At 42.6% G+C, this 15,712-nt stretch overlaps 1 protein-coding gene across 1 annotated transcript; it reads left to right on the top strand.

Annotated features, from left to right (window-relative positions):
- The first annotated feature begins 8,274 nt into the window (after nt 1-8,274).
- Nucleotides 8,275-11,527, top strand: LOC139749443 (serine/threonine-protein phosphatase CPPED1-like). The gene has a single exon (XM_071663309.1). The coding sequence runs from the start codon at nt 10,000-10,002 to the stop codon at nt 11,005-11,007; it is 1,008 nt and encodes a 335-aa protein (XP_071519410.1). The 5' UTR covers nt 8,275-9,999; the 3' UTR covers nt 11,008-11,527.
- Nucleotides 11,528-15,712: the final 4,185 nt, after the last annotated feature.

Here is a 15,712-nt window from a genome sequence, read left to right as displayed (position 1 = left end):
AACCTGTAAGCAGATCCGGTAAGTCTTTCTATTCCCAAGACAAGGTACAAGACTATCATGGGTACTGACGGATATCACATTATTTAATGGTTAGAAATCGCATTCAGTTCACGTAATTACAACGAGTTCAACCAACATTATTTCGGAGTGACTTGGTTCGACTTACGTCAGATTATTTCACTGTCTACGTCGTACATAACGTGCGCAGACTGGCGATATATTCGTTCTAGGAAAAGAAAAAATCGCAAGCTGGTTATGTATCGTTGACAAAACTGTCTGTCATCCCCAGCTTACGTAAGTCCTCAGTGACTTAAGAAGAGTAACTTGCTTTTTTCTCTGCTTATAAAATAGGTGAAAACGACCTTGTATTTCATATTCAATTTTGTTATGTATGAAATTATCTATGTATGTTTTTTCTTATTAATCGTAAGTAATTACACCGCAATTCGACAAACTGGTTGTGTATGGCAACAACACACGGGTTCTGACGTTGTCATTACAGCATTATTTTCTCCTAATGTAGTGTCCTTTTTCTATGTTCTTTAGTCTTTCTTCTTATCGATAGTTACGACGTAGATATAACAAGTCGCCCTTGTGTAACCTCTTGTTTCTCAACAATATCTGAACATTACGGTCAAACTTCAACCCCACATCCTGTTTGGTGGTACAGTGGAACGTTTCAAGCACAGTCTGTATGCTTGCTCGGCTTTGTACATTACGCCACGTCATCCTCCATTTGTTAAGAGAAAATTTACGTTTAAGTTTAACAAGAATTTATATTAAACGTTACAGAGTTTACCGAGGGAAAGGCGAAGGAGATACTAAGTTATCGTACATCATTGCCTCTCAGGTCATTAACTATAACAATGAATAACATTGCTGATAACTGCAAGATTATACAGCGGACGAAATTATCACTTATGCTTCACTGCGGCTACTATCTTTCAGTGATGTGGATAACATTCATATCTACACGCATCTTAGCTTTCGTGTGTTACCTCAAACTTGAAATTATATGTAGTAGTTATTTGGTCTTTACCATAATTTTTTGACTGCCGTCAAACCAAATGTCTAAAGTGGTAAATGTGGGGATTCTTATTGCCTCTGCTTGTATTTCGATGATGCGCGAGTTCACTTTTAACAAATACTGTGTTTGCCCTTCAATGTCAGGCCTCTAATCAGCGTTGTTGACTTGCCACAACATGGTACGCTGGCCTAAACAAGTTACTTGCCCTGACACGGTGCAGTTTGTGCACAAAAATAATCTATAAATGTTCATTGCGAGGATGAGATAGAGGTTGGTTGATGCCTGTGTCCCACACCCGCAAATTAGTGTCTGGTATTGTCATGATGACAGCGTACATCATTCCTGGTGGCAGGGTACGAAGGCTCGGGTTGAGGGGTAAACCATGATAACGTCTTGTGATTACAGCCGTTGATAATAGTGAAGGCAAAAGTCCAGATGACATTGTCACTATGGCTAGTTGTCCACACAACATTGGAAGGATTTTCCTTTTTTTTCTCTCTTTCTCTCGACATCATTACTGATTGGAATACATCACAAAATATATAATAAAGCACCCCCAGGTGGAAACTCTTCCCTCACACAGTCATTTCACATAGAAAATAAACATCTTTTCACATGTATATGACACCACGAGTCGGATTCAAACCCTGATAGAGGGGGAGGAGCGTCCGGCTCACTTCAGCCATCAGTGAGCTATTGTTTTGTGGTGTGTCCCATCCCCAGCTTGGTGGGGGTAACGCGGCAGCGATAAAATGCCAATATCAACCACCCCCACCCGACCCCACCCACCCCCAGCAAAGACAGGGGCACAGCACAACACACTACGTCACTCGTGGCTGTCTCTTTTAACCTTCGCATGGCCGAGGTAGACAGATGCCCGTTCCAGGGGTTGAATCTAACCCGAGTTCTTTGTCTTTCTAAAGATACATCAACACATATACAAACGTACACACACACACACACACACACACACACACACACACACACACACACACACAAACAAACATACAAACACACACACACACACACACACACACACACACACACACACATTCATAAACATAATATTAACATAAATATACACACAAACGACCCCACACAACGACTAGCACATAAGGTAAGAGGCCGAGATTCACGGAGGTCAGAGACCACAACTCCACCTGCCATGAAAGATATGACATGAGGAAACGCGACGAAAACTTTCAACTTTCTGATTGGAAACTTACAGCGACGAGAGCGAACAGTCTTTCAAACCAGCAAAGCCAGACCAACGACAGATTATAGCAAAACTGTGTGCAGGAAACACGTTTGAACGATGTGAAAAAGTACTTTTGTAGAGACAGACCTGGGGATGTATGGGCCTTGCTGAGTGAAGAGTGATTACTGACAAAGATATTTTAGAAGTTATGTGACAGGAAAGAAGACTAATGACAGAACCTCGTGGGTGTAGAACTCTCTCTCGTACTGCAGAAAAGGGATAACGAAGAAAGACAAATATGTGATCAACAAACACACTTTCTGAGGAAAGTTGTAGCGACATTTCCCAATGTTACTTCACAAACCTTTGCCTCTTGAACAGCGACCTGACTTTGTTCTGAAATCAGTCTCACGACCAACGTCAGGCAGCTGCTCCAGTGCCATCTCTGCATCAAACAACCTGACGTTAACCTCATGAGAAAATATGTGACCTTTCAAATCAAAGGTCAGGCACCCGAGCACGTACGAGGACCGTAAATTTCATACCGGGAGCTCCATTCGGAATCAAACATAATAACTTGGCGGCCATCCTCACACCATTAATACTACCGGCGTGGCCGACCCGACTGCCTCACAAATACCGTGCATCAAACAATCAGGTAAACACTCCACTGGCTCTCGGACACCAAGGCACACCCTGCGCCTGGGAAGGTCCACCCATCAATCGCCGGCAGTGGCTCTGTGGTACCTCATCTCCCTTCGCCTCCTTCGGCAGCAGCCCTTGAGTTACTGTGGCTTATGCTCCTCTTACAGGACTCGTGTGTGACATCGCCAACGCCGAGTCTCCCGCAGTAATCTCGACTTCAGGACCTCCTTCACCACTAGTCAACCTCCCGCAACATAAAACAAAACAATTCGGACATCTTTCACTAGCTCATGACCACGGCGACACTCCCTCCCTTCTGCAGAAGCTCCACGATAACCAACAACCACGCGTCTCCCCAGGAACGCATGCCTCAACACACGTCACACCGGAACGACTCAGCACAACTCTCCGGCGTCAGCAGCTCTGGACACCTGCGTCAGTAGCACGGGAATCCTGCCTACGTCATCTCACCTCGCCTCGCCTTCTTGCCTAATCCTGCACTACTCGTAGCAACTCGCCCAGAGGTACACCACCTCAACACTTACCACCTGGCAAAGCTTTACCATTTTGCTACCCGAGTATCTGTAACTTTCTCGTACCCACAACCATTACAAAAGGTTAAATATTTTATTGAAACCCACTGATAAATAAACCAAAAAATGCTGTTATATGAAGTGCTTTCATGCGAACTTCCTTCAACGTACAGAGGACTGGCAGAAGTGTCACCAGCCTGGTAGTGACAACAGAAGGGTGAGTACAGTGGTAACACTGTCACTATTAGTGACACCCTCGTCATACACAGGGTTGCCACTGTGGCAACATTGTCACCAACAGTGCCATCCTTGTCATACGTAAGGGTAAGTGCCGTGGCATCACTGTCACCAATTAGGGTGGCCCCATCCTAGCAGGGGACTGTGGGTCAGGCCCCCCCTTCCCCTGGCCTGTGGACCAAGCAGGGTCACCAGATATGCCAATACATGTCCACGTAACACATGCACCCAAGCTCCTTGATGCTGTCTCTCCCACCGCCCCCGCCACCGCCAAACACCACGAGGCCGTAAAGCGTTCACTGATGGACGTACACAAACCACCACATCCACACACTCTGTATCCATGCAATCCTCAGAGCCAGCCCTTCTAGCCTCGTCGCCGTTAGTCAACAAGTGGTACCGATGTAGACCAGAATAGTCTGGTCAACAAACACTACGGCGCCGCAAACCGCAGGACCAGACCTCCTCCACACACACACACAGGACTGTTCCTGATCCTTCATCCTCTAAGGTCTGCTCCAACACCTGCTTCTCTGTGACAACAAAAATAATGATGAGTATCCCAGACCAAACCTTGTTATGCTTAGGTGACACCCACTTGGCTATTACCTTATGTAATCATGATGTGAGCGAGTTTCTGCATGCTGTTATTGTCGGGTATTGCCACAGCACTAAGTCCATCGCAAACCTCAAGCCTCTCTCTCTCTCTCTCTCTCTCTCTCTCTCTCTCTCTCTCTCTCTCTATATATATATATATATATATATATATATATATATATATATATATATATATATATATATATTCCCTGGGATAGGGGAGGAAAAAACTTCTCACGTATTCCCTGCGCGTCGTAGAAGGCGACTAAAAGGGGAGGGAGCGGGGGGCTGGAAATCCTCCCCTCTCGTTTTTAATTTTCCAGAAGGAACAGAGAAGGAGGCCAGGTGAGGATTTCCCTCATCTGTTCTTAACGCTACTTCGCTCTTATAACTACTTATCAACAACTGCCAAATTCTCCCTAATTCTCCATAATCATTGCCTTGACCTTATCGACACCAAACCACACTCGCCACCGTCATCTCCTGTCACCAGAAATCCCTCGTCCGTAAGTTACAGTTCGGTGCTTCGCCCGCATCGACCTCATACGAACTGGTGCAGATGGTTACAAGATTTGCCTCTTTCTAATTACATTGAAAACAATAATTGGCAGATCCCGCCTTCATCTCCACATTTACATTTGTGCATAAACTTTTGAAGACCAAATGGTCTTCTTTCTTATACAGCAACCCCATCTTACATGTATTTTCTCGGCTTATTGATTACTTTTGATTGAATGAAATTCAAAAATCATCCATTGATATTATTGTAATAATGATAATAATAATAATAATAATAATAATAATAATAATAATAATAATAATAATAATAATAATTATTATTATTATTATTATTATTATAATCGTTATTGTTATTACTATAATCATTATTATTATTATCATTATTATCATTATCATAATTATATTACCACACTAAAGAACGCACACAAGGCAGCATATCATCAGGAGATTTCCAGTTTCATCACCTACCCGTACTATCAGTAATAACACTACGAAACACCGATTAAAAACTTCAGTGTTGTGTGATGACCAGACGTGGCTATACGGTGGTGGTCACGCTGCTGATGACGACACAGTTTACTACTGGGGCCGTATGCAGAAAACTTCTTTGAATGCTTAAGTATATTTAACCCCAAAGGATTTTACTTAACTTTAAGAATTTTGCTAAGCATGCTTCTGAAAGCTGCCCTACGCTAAGGTATTTGCTTAGAAGACGACAAATATTTTGACCCAAACTGCATTTCATCCTTCTTAAATCTTATGCTTAAGTTTTGCTAAGCATCGTGCTTAGTCCTTGTCTGTGTGGCACTTAAGTCAGTTGCTCAGCTAAGCATAAAAATAAGTAGAAATCTAAGAATTTTGCTGCATACGGCCCCTGATGCTGTAAATGGGCCGAGGTGCGTTCAGATTGCCTGCCTTACGGGATCCGATCACTACGTTTGTGTGAAACTCTCGTTTCATTCACTATCACTTTACTAATAGTATTATGGACGTCCATACATATCCTGGGCACATTATCTGTTCACATATTTTCCCCCACTTCTGTACAAACATGTAATTCCTGAGTAAGGTCTATTTTATCTTTATTTTTTCTTAGCAGAGAATTCCACTGACCAATTAGTGTCATTTACAACTTTCAGTATTCATTCTCATTACGATCCTTAAATGGCCGCAACCATAACAGAACAACAGACTGGATTTCAAAAGTCAACTGCCTGCAGCCATATCAAAACAACAGACGAGCTTCAACAATCGACAGCTGACTTGTAACAGCCATTAGAGAAGAACAGACAATAGCCATTACCTAGGAGCAGCAGACTGCACCTACAGCAGAACAGACTGGCCTTAGAACAAACGGTTAAGACAACTGCTTACAAAACATACCTGAGCGGCAGACTTCAGCTCAAACAGCGGAACACCTTGATTGCGGCTATATAACTTCGCTCACTTGACAATGAATACACACACTTCCTTTCCATCAGAAATAATAAAAAAAAAAAAAACACTACCGTATAATGCAACAAGAATTGTGCAGATGAGTAGACTCGATGATGTGGTTTATTATGATTAATCTAAAAATAGATCACGTTTTCCCGTACTTGGAAAAGAATGTAAACATCAATATTTTCATATGGTTTTCTTGAAGATTAAGAACTAATGTTAAAGATAGACGGTACGAGGCAGGGCAAGGCATAAAGCTTCAGAAAGTTCAGTTGCCTCGTCTGTTTACAAAAAAGACTTTAGACCGTATATGAACATGAGGGTTAGCACTATCATAAACCAAAGGGCAATGCTTGGGTGTGGTAATACTGTGAGAGTCTCTGCGCCTGGACCGGGTCGGGGAAAGGGGGTAGGGGAGGGTAGGTGATGGGGGGATGGGTTGTTGTTGCTTACAAAGGATGACTGACGAAAACATGGTAGTGGGCAGGGGGTGGGATGGTCATGCTGGTGGCGGGAGGCAAGAGGAATGATGGTGGTGATGGCAGAAATGATGATGGTGGGACGGCAATGGTGCTGGCCTCTGACTAAAACCAACAAAAACAAATAAATGAATATATATATATATATATATATATATATATATATATATATATATATATATATATATATATAGTAATAATAACAATAATAAAATAATAATGATGATATGAATAATATAACATTTTTTAAATGGCCCACTCGCATCTCTACCGTGATGTGGTTACTATTATCTACGACAATAGGTTGTGAGGGCCTGTATAACTTAAAATCATATTGAGTCTTGGTAAAATATTCAAACCAAACGTAACCAATGATTAATAATAATAATAATAATAATAATAATAATAATAATAATAATAATAAAGATAATAATTCAATGGAATATGTTAAATCCTACAAGAGCAATTCAAACGATTTGATTCTAATCACCTTAAGAAAAAGGTTATGAGGTATTCTAATGTAAGTATTCAGATTATCAAAGGCTCTTATAATCTTGATCTATCAAGTTGCGCAAGAATTGATTCGTCTGATTTCACTCTCAGGTAACAGATACAAACTCGCTGGTAAACATTTTACATTGAACGAGTCTTAGTATTATGAATAAGTTTAAGAAATGACTCGATAAAAATTTCAAGTCCACGATCTACGTTTTATGCGCTCCCTTAGACACACTGACACTTTACAAGTCAATAAATTATCTGTATACCCTCTAGCTTTCAACATACTAATCTGTGAGATTCTGTTATCTCTCACTATCACAAACAGCCTTGAAAGGACCTATTGGCCTGTTGCCGTTTGAATTCCTTTGTATTCACCTGTAACATCAGAGGAACTATGATACCAACGTAAACACGAGCAAATACGAGATAGATCTATATAAGGTTTCTGTAAAATACATGATACAGTAGACGCACATCTTATCCTAACATCATAGTTGTAGAAAACCACGTCGCTTGATCTTTTCATAACAACTTTATCAATGCCTTAATCAATATTAACTTTCTTTTCACGATTTTTTGTTTTACCACAAAAAGTCTAACCTCAATTTACTGTTACATCCATATTCCAAGTATCATGTAAAATAGATCATTTTCACTCTACAAATCTCTAAGTTAACAAGTGCAATTCAATAGAAAATCCACGACTCTAACGGTGGAATCATTGTCCATAACAACAACGCGCACGTCGGCCGTAAGTCTGCCACGTTCTGTTATCCCGCGGAGAATTACGTCACTTTGCTTGCTCAACAGCTGCAACTTCCTTCTGGGTGCAATACAAACCCAACCCCAAGTAGCCCATACGGTCGACCACCTGCATCGTCTCAGTTCAACTATTGACCATAGCTGACTCTACTTCTTGGAATCATGACTTCTCAAATACCAAATTTGTTTTTTGTAAATTCACTCAGGAAGCTGAGAGCCCATTGTGTAAGCAATGTTGAAACTCTGATCCTCTCTGGTTCCTGCTCTCGTATCTTTTTTTTTTTTTTTGCCTCGTAAGAATGGTATATAGGCAAGAGGCGCTTCCAGGATCGCAAAGTCCAACACCAGAAGCAGGCAGGCTCGCACGGCTGCCTGGCGCTCCCGCCCGAGGCCGAGGTTAGAAGCGTTCGAGATGATTTTTTCGCATACCTTTGCGTAGAATCACCTAAGCTCTTATCCCGTGGTGACTCCATGATCAATACTCGATACCGGTGGATAAGTGGTATATAGATACAAAACTGCTAGGTATATACGACAGGTATATCATATGTATACGAGTGTCAAGTATATACGAGCGGCATATACAAACAACAGTGCCAGGTACAGTCAACAGTGGCACACACTAGGAAAGTATCAACCAAGAATCCCAGATCTTCACCAGGATAATCACCAGACAGCAGCAGCTGCTGCAGCTCGAGCCTCCCCGTGTTGGAGCCAGGATCCGTGCGTGTCTCTGGGCTGACTCACTGCTAGTTTGGGCCCCCCAACCCCTCCTTCCTCCCCCATTTCCCCTCCCACTACCCTCTCGTGGTTCGCAATTGTCCTCCTCCTTCCTTCAGCACTGATCTACGCAGTATCTTCATCATTTGATTATAATTCTGTTCTTGTATGTACAATGGCATAATCTTCGTGGTGAAAAAACGTAACTATTAGTATCAACGGTAGAAATATAATCCTTCCACCAGCTGAAATTAACTCAATATCTGAAGTGCTTTAATACTTGGGGAAAAAAAATCACTGCAAATTGTGGATAACTTCGAGAACTTACAAAATGATAGAGGAATTCAATCAGGAGACCATTTTGATCTAAACAAGGCTGTAAAAAAAATCTTTTTAAAAATTTACAAGTTTCACTCAAGCTCCGGCCCAGTAAAATCGACATAAAGTGCAAAGAAACAGTCCTGGACATATCTCGACCTTTTGAAGTTCCTCTGGTCTTCGCTTTAGAGTAATCCCGGGGAAGACCTAAGCACAGAAGTGACCCTCACACATCAAACTCTTACATCAGCAACACGTACAAAAGTTGTCATATCTCAAGGTAGTTAACTTATATCTACTGTATTGTCCGTTTCGGCACAATCTATGATTTACAGTCAAGATTCACATACAAGTATATCACACATCTATCAACTAAATATTGTCAGGAAAGCGAAACGGGAAGCAGATACAGTTACTTCCAGAAAACTCTTCGTAAGGCGCACATCGATTTCGGCGCTTAGTCCAACGGTCACGAGATGAAGTGAATGAAATTCCCAGCACGCCGGTCGTGACGTCACACCCACTCTCCACGATCATTGGTCGAGGGAAGGGTTGGTCTTCTCCCGCGTCACGCCCCCACTATTTAAATCGCGGGCGCATGTGCGTGAGACATACACAGTCACCGGTCCTCTTACTCCACACTAGGCAAGGTTCCTGAGTGTGGTCTTCTCACGTCCTGTATCTACACAACTCTGCCAATGGCTCTCATAACGTCTTATCGGTTTCCCACGGGACAGAACAGTAATTGGACATAGCAATACGCCCCCGTGGGAATCTGAAACTCCAATCAACAAATTACAGTCATCAACAACCCGGTTTACACATTTCTTGTGTACTGATGCTAGTCATCTACGTCGCCTATAGAACGCCGGAATACAGTTAATCAAACGTCACCTCACGTTATCAAGCAGGTTGTCAACTATACTCCATATCAACCCCTATCACGTAGCAGAAGCTAGAAAAGTTTAACCTCATCATCAAGAAGTTAGCAAGAAAAGGACCAGCATCATTTGGTCAGCAACCATGGATGACCAGAAGTTTTTGGTTTTGGCAAAGGACCGGCAGTTCCTGCCCTTCTTTCTCGAACATGAGAAGGAGTGGGCTGAGCCATTCTTCTTCATCCAGGCAGCAGACACGCAGTTCGGGATGCAAGAGAAGTACATGGAGAAGAGAGACCCTTACGGCTGGGAGCAGGAGATCGCTTGGTCGCGACAGTTGGTACAAGACGTCAACGCTATGTTCCCTCGACCCAAGTTCCTGGTAGTATGCGGCGATCTCTTGGACGCTTGGCCCGAAACAGAAGCGGACATACGTCGTCGTCAGGAGGTGGACTTCAAAAAGGTGTTCGCGGAGCTAGAAATCCCACTGGTGTGTGTGTGTGGTAACCATGACGTGGGCAACATCCCCACACCGGCCACTGTCGCCAGCTACAGGTCCTCCTTCGGCGACGACTTCTTCAGTTTCTGGTGCGGCGGCGTCTTTTTCATCGTCCTTAACACCCAGTACTACGAGGACGCCTCCAAGTGCGCGGAATTGGCCGCGCAGCAGGAGGCGTGGCTAGACGAACAGCTGGATGTGGTGAGGCGGGAGAAGCCCCAACACACCGTCGTCTTCCAGCACATCCCGTACTTCATCAACCATTCGGAGGAGGAGAAGCAATATTTCAACATGGAGATCGACTTTCGACGCGCCATGCTGAACAAGCTGTACGACGCTGGCGTCCGCTACATCTTCTGTGGCCACTACCACCGTAACGCCGGCGGCTTATTCAAGGACATGGAAGAGGTGGTAACATCTGCTGTGGGTGCCCAGTTAGGAGACTTCCAGCACGGGTACCGTCTCGTACGAGTCCTGGAAGACCGTCTCGTCCATCAATACTATGGCCTGGGCACCGCGCCCACTTTCGTGTATCTCCCAGGCAACAAGCCCACGCCCGCCGCCTTGCCCACCCCGTCCATGCCCACCTGGTCTGTCACCGCCGTTGCCTCTGCTTCCCCAGCCACCACCAGGAAGTCATCCCTCGTCCTATAAACCACCAAGACTACTCCTGTACTCGGCAAGCCAGCACACCAGCCTGTCATACCTACTACATTATCTACACAACCACACCTGTTCTGCATTACGTACAAGTGCCATTATCATACCACGATGTACCTTAATGTTCCGTGTGACGTACCTACAACCCCGTTCTTCACCAACCGCATCATTCCACCGTCATCATAACTTCTAACATATTCCCACAATCATCATGCCTTCTGCCATATTCCCACATTCATCATACCTTCTACCATATTCCCACAATCATCATACCTTCTACCATATTCCCACAATCATCATACCTTCTGCCTTAACATGTGGAAATTATCATGCACTACATTGTTGTTATTATTGAGGCACCAAATTCATGTCCATATCCATCATCTAGCCAAGTATTGCCTTTATATATATATTAATGTGATTATATCCTGCAATATTATTGTTGATATTTTAGTGATATACATTTGTTATACGATTTATTTTTTACGAATGTTTAATAAACATTTTTAACTTTTTCAGTGAATACCTATCCTTTCGGATGATATAATCTGCGGGATTATTTTTTTTTTCATAGTTTAACCTAAAGGTTTCTTTCAGTGATTATCACCGCAAACAAATTATCCTTGAAAGTGACAAATTAAGTAAGCAGACACGTTACTTCAGACTTTAATTATGCTTAATCAAAAGATGAGCATTTTTCTTTTGTAGAAATACTGTAGCATGATTATAAGGTTACTGCATCAACACTACTTGGCAACATTTGGAGTAATCTTATACTCATGCAGTACGATGCTTTGTTGCGAGTAGGCTGCCGCCAAAATCTTGCTCGGAAGAGCTTCGTACGGCTGGCAGAAGTATGCTTTCTGCCTCCCACCAAAAGTGGCTTTTAACATTCTTGTGTTTACTGGCTCAAACGTAACACGTAAAGCTATTTTTAAGAATATTGCAACAGCTTTTCCATCAAGTGATATGCTCCTCTCGTAACATCACAAGCCTAAGATTCCTTACCGGTTCGACAACTGTTCCCAACATACACTCTATTCCTCAGGCATGATACTCCTACACACACAGACAATTAACCCTTTCCTGACCTAAAATCTATTACTCCCAGTCCCAAATACCTTCATCCCACATCAAAAATAGCCAGAACCCGAGCCTACAAACACTACAACACTCCAGGATTCACATTCTTTACTCACACCGACTCTCACATATACAATCCACCAATCAATTCCCATCGACCCTCAGTACTCACTCCCTAGCTTATATGCTTCTACAGACCCACGATACTCACCTCCACCTGACAATATCTTCTAATAAACATCTGTATTCACTCTCCAACCTACAAATATTTACTCCAACAGTCGAACAAATATTCACTTCTAAATATTTCGAATGACAAAATATTCACGCCTCAAACCCACAATATCTTCCCCCACCTTCACAACACCGGGATTTTGCAGCCCAAGTATGTCAACATACACAATGTTACTCCTTCCATCTTTCTCCTTAAAACTTCCTCTCCAGGCACCACACAAGCTATTTTTTTCTCCCCAAAGTATCTTCTCTCCCCATATTGTCAGCCCCAGAGGATTCCATATAGTATCTAACCCTCCTACTATGGGGAGTAACTACGGTATACGAACCAGAGACCTCAGAGTAACTACTGCAAGATCAAATAACAAGAGAGCCACTGGTGAGAACATGGAGTAGCCTAAAGTTCACATGACGTTAAGACAGCGAGGAAAAAACATACATCAGTTATCGAGGAAACACAGACGAAATGTGTAACGTAATGATTAAACCCACAGGTACAAGCGGGGTACATGTTACTCACAAGGCGGGAAACTGTGTTAAGGTCAGTTGGAAAATATTTGTACACAGCACCAGATAGCCAGAACCCCGATAAATCGAATGTACCAAGACCAGCTATGAGCTCGAGAAGGTTCAACTGTTGTACTGAGAAGTAACACCTAGTGGCCAAGTTGGACGACATAGTCGAGTACATCTTCCACCGTAACTGCTGGTTCTATAACCATGCCATCCTTCATTATAACTGCTGGGGTTAAACTTTCATTATAGATGAGGCTACATCACGCTTCGTTATATGTGATGAGGTTAGAATGCCTCCATAGCTGGGGTAATACTATATATCATGGGGTTAACTTTCATTGCAGCTGGGGTTATACCCCACAATACATATCATGGGGTTCAACTGTCATGAAAAGTGCAGTTTTTAATATGGTATGTTATACCACACTTCGAAATGGCTTAAAGTGTTTCATCATTAGCGGCTACAGCATCTTGGATTATACGCTATTTCACTACAGCCGGAGTAATTCCATCTTTCACTATAAACATATTCCCCATCAAAGCTCATGGCGTTACACCATTACATAATATCTGAGGTTACATAAGTATTCATTATAGCTGGTGCAATCATACCATTATATCTGAGGGTTAGTATACAAGCCTTTCGTTATACGTGTTGGGGATACAAATCTTCATTTAGTTTCACCATATTTCATCTCAGCTGGGAGGGAGTTATTACCACTTCGTTATCAGTGAAGCATTACCATCTTTTCTTCTAGATGGTGCAATTTACCACCTTCATGTTGCTCGTATCTCGTAAACTAACTGAAATATACCATCCTCACTTACAGAAAAAGAATTTACATGATCTCATAGTCTTGTAACACTTCTCTGTAATTAGTGAATATATACCGAGGCGACGGATCATCCTGGTTGGTTAAACCAGTCAAAGGACAAGTTAAGGCGAAATTCAACTGTACCACTAGGCTGTATTTCATGCCATGAGTGCTACGCTACCTTACCCTGCGGCTGGTGTGTGTATTTATACCACCTTTTCCTATACGCGATGATGATACAGACTAAACGCTACAGTTTTGTAACTAAATATGAAGTAGTATACATCTTACGCGGTAGACCACAGAAAGATTTAAAAAAATAGTATCTTAAAAGAACCACTTGGAGTGGAGGCCCTACGTAAACTGAGAGTAATCCCTTTGTAAACTATAAGTATAATCTCTGTCAAAACTCCTCAGGGGTGGAAGCCTTGTGTAAACTAAGTGATTGCCTTGTATAAATAAACTAACGGAGTGGAAGCCCGCAAACTATAGAGCAAAGAGTGAGATGGCACCAGATTAAGATACAGTGAGCATGTACTTACTGAAGGAGTTCAGACTCCATCTGCTCTTGATACTTGACAGAAAAATTACTCCGACGCACGTGAAACATTGTCGTACTCGTTTGAGTACAACGGTACGACACTTGAGCATGACGATACATCTACTCATGAGCATTGTAGTACATTCCATGAGTGTGATGGCCTTGCTCCTGGCCTAACATGAAGGCTGGGTCAAAGGTCACTACCATCACACCTGCGGGTCGTGTCAATATACTCAGGAGATTCGGACATAACTCCAAAGAAACTGAGTGGAAGGGATGACTGTGATAAGACATTAGATGTGAGGGTGACTGAAACTTACTTTTATTGGGCATATTTCGTACTGCTGTTCATCTTTCTTGGATAACTATTAATTGCTTTTCTGGATACCTCATGAGACTTCGCTTGATATATCTCAATATTCATCTTAACAGACTGCAATGCTGGTCATCCTGCATAATTAATATGAATGGTTGCCTTAAACAATATTTGACGAAAAAAATTCAAAGTACCAAAATTGCGAATTTCACTCATTAGTTCGACATAAGTAAAGTATATGAGCATGCGCAAAGGATGAAACAGGGGACATTCGCTGAGGAAAGCAATCGTCCGGAGAGAGCGAACACAGGTTGTAGTCAGCGACCAACGCACTGGGGTGCTGGGTGCAGCGGAATCCGACGCACAGAACATCAGGGGAAACAGAAGATGCCGTTGTAGTTTTTCCAGAGGCTCGGTAACCCTAGTCTCAGCTCAAGTGCTATCTAGTTTCCCTGCGCCGTAAGGCAAAGACATGAGTAAGTCTAAGGGGATCTGCTGCGAAGAGTCGTAGATTCTGTGACCTTGAGAGGGGCAACAGCTGTGGTTGACGTCTCCGCCGGCGGTCTTCTGATAGGCTGCTAAACAGCGAGCCATCTTAAGAAAAGCTCTGATTGGCTGTCAACTAGCATGACGTCACAAATGACGTCAAAGGCTTTTGTAAAGAAACTTCTGGTGGCCAATATTACGATCGACACGACAAAAGCTTATGTTTTATGATGTTTTATGAATTATTCCTTTATCAGTCATTATATATGAACCAGCTTCATTATTGCTAGTTCTCTCGCAGTATTATCATGGACTGGTTGGGTCATTCACTCCAATAAGAATAAGAATTCCACTAATTTTTCTTAGATGAAGGCTCCAGTCACGGACAAAAGTCCACATCAAGGCCGGGCCTTAAGTGAAACATAGAGAACAGTGAAACGTTAAAAGAAAAATCAAGGGAAATTACTAACGAATTTTTGAAAGTGAAAAAAAACCTGTCTTGAAACGTGCCAGGTCATAATGATTGGGAAAGACATGAAAAGGGAGAAAGTTCCAAAGGTTCGACGTGTTGGGAAAGAGACACAGGTATCAAAACGGACCACCATTGAGTTGCTTATGGCCACACAATGATCAAGAGACGTATAGCCAATTAATTTGTCGAATAAACGGCCATGTCTACGTAGGTCTGTCTGCAACGCTTGGGGGAAT

Source organism: Panulirus ornatus, chromosome 7, assembly GCF_036320965.1.
Source record: "Panulirus ornatus isolate Po-2019 chromosome 7, ASM3632096v1, whole genome shotgun sequence".
NCBI lineage: Eukaryota > Metazoa > Arthropoda > Malacostraca > Decapoda > Palinuridae > Panulirus > Panulirus ornatus.
This window is presented reverse-complemented; position numbering and strand designations above follow the sequence as displayed.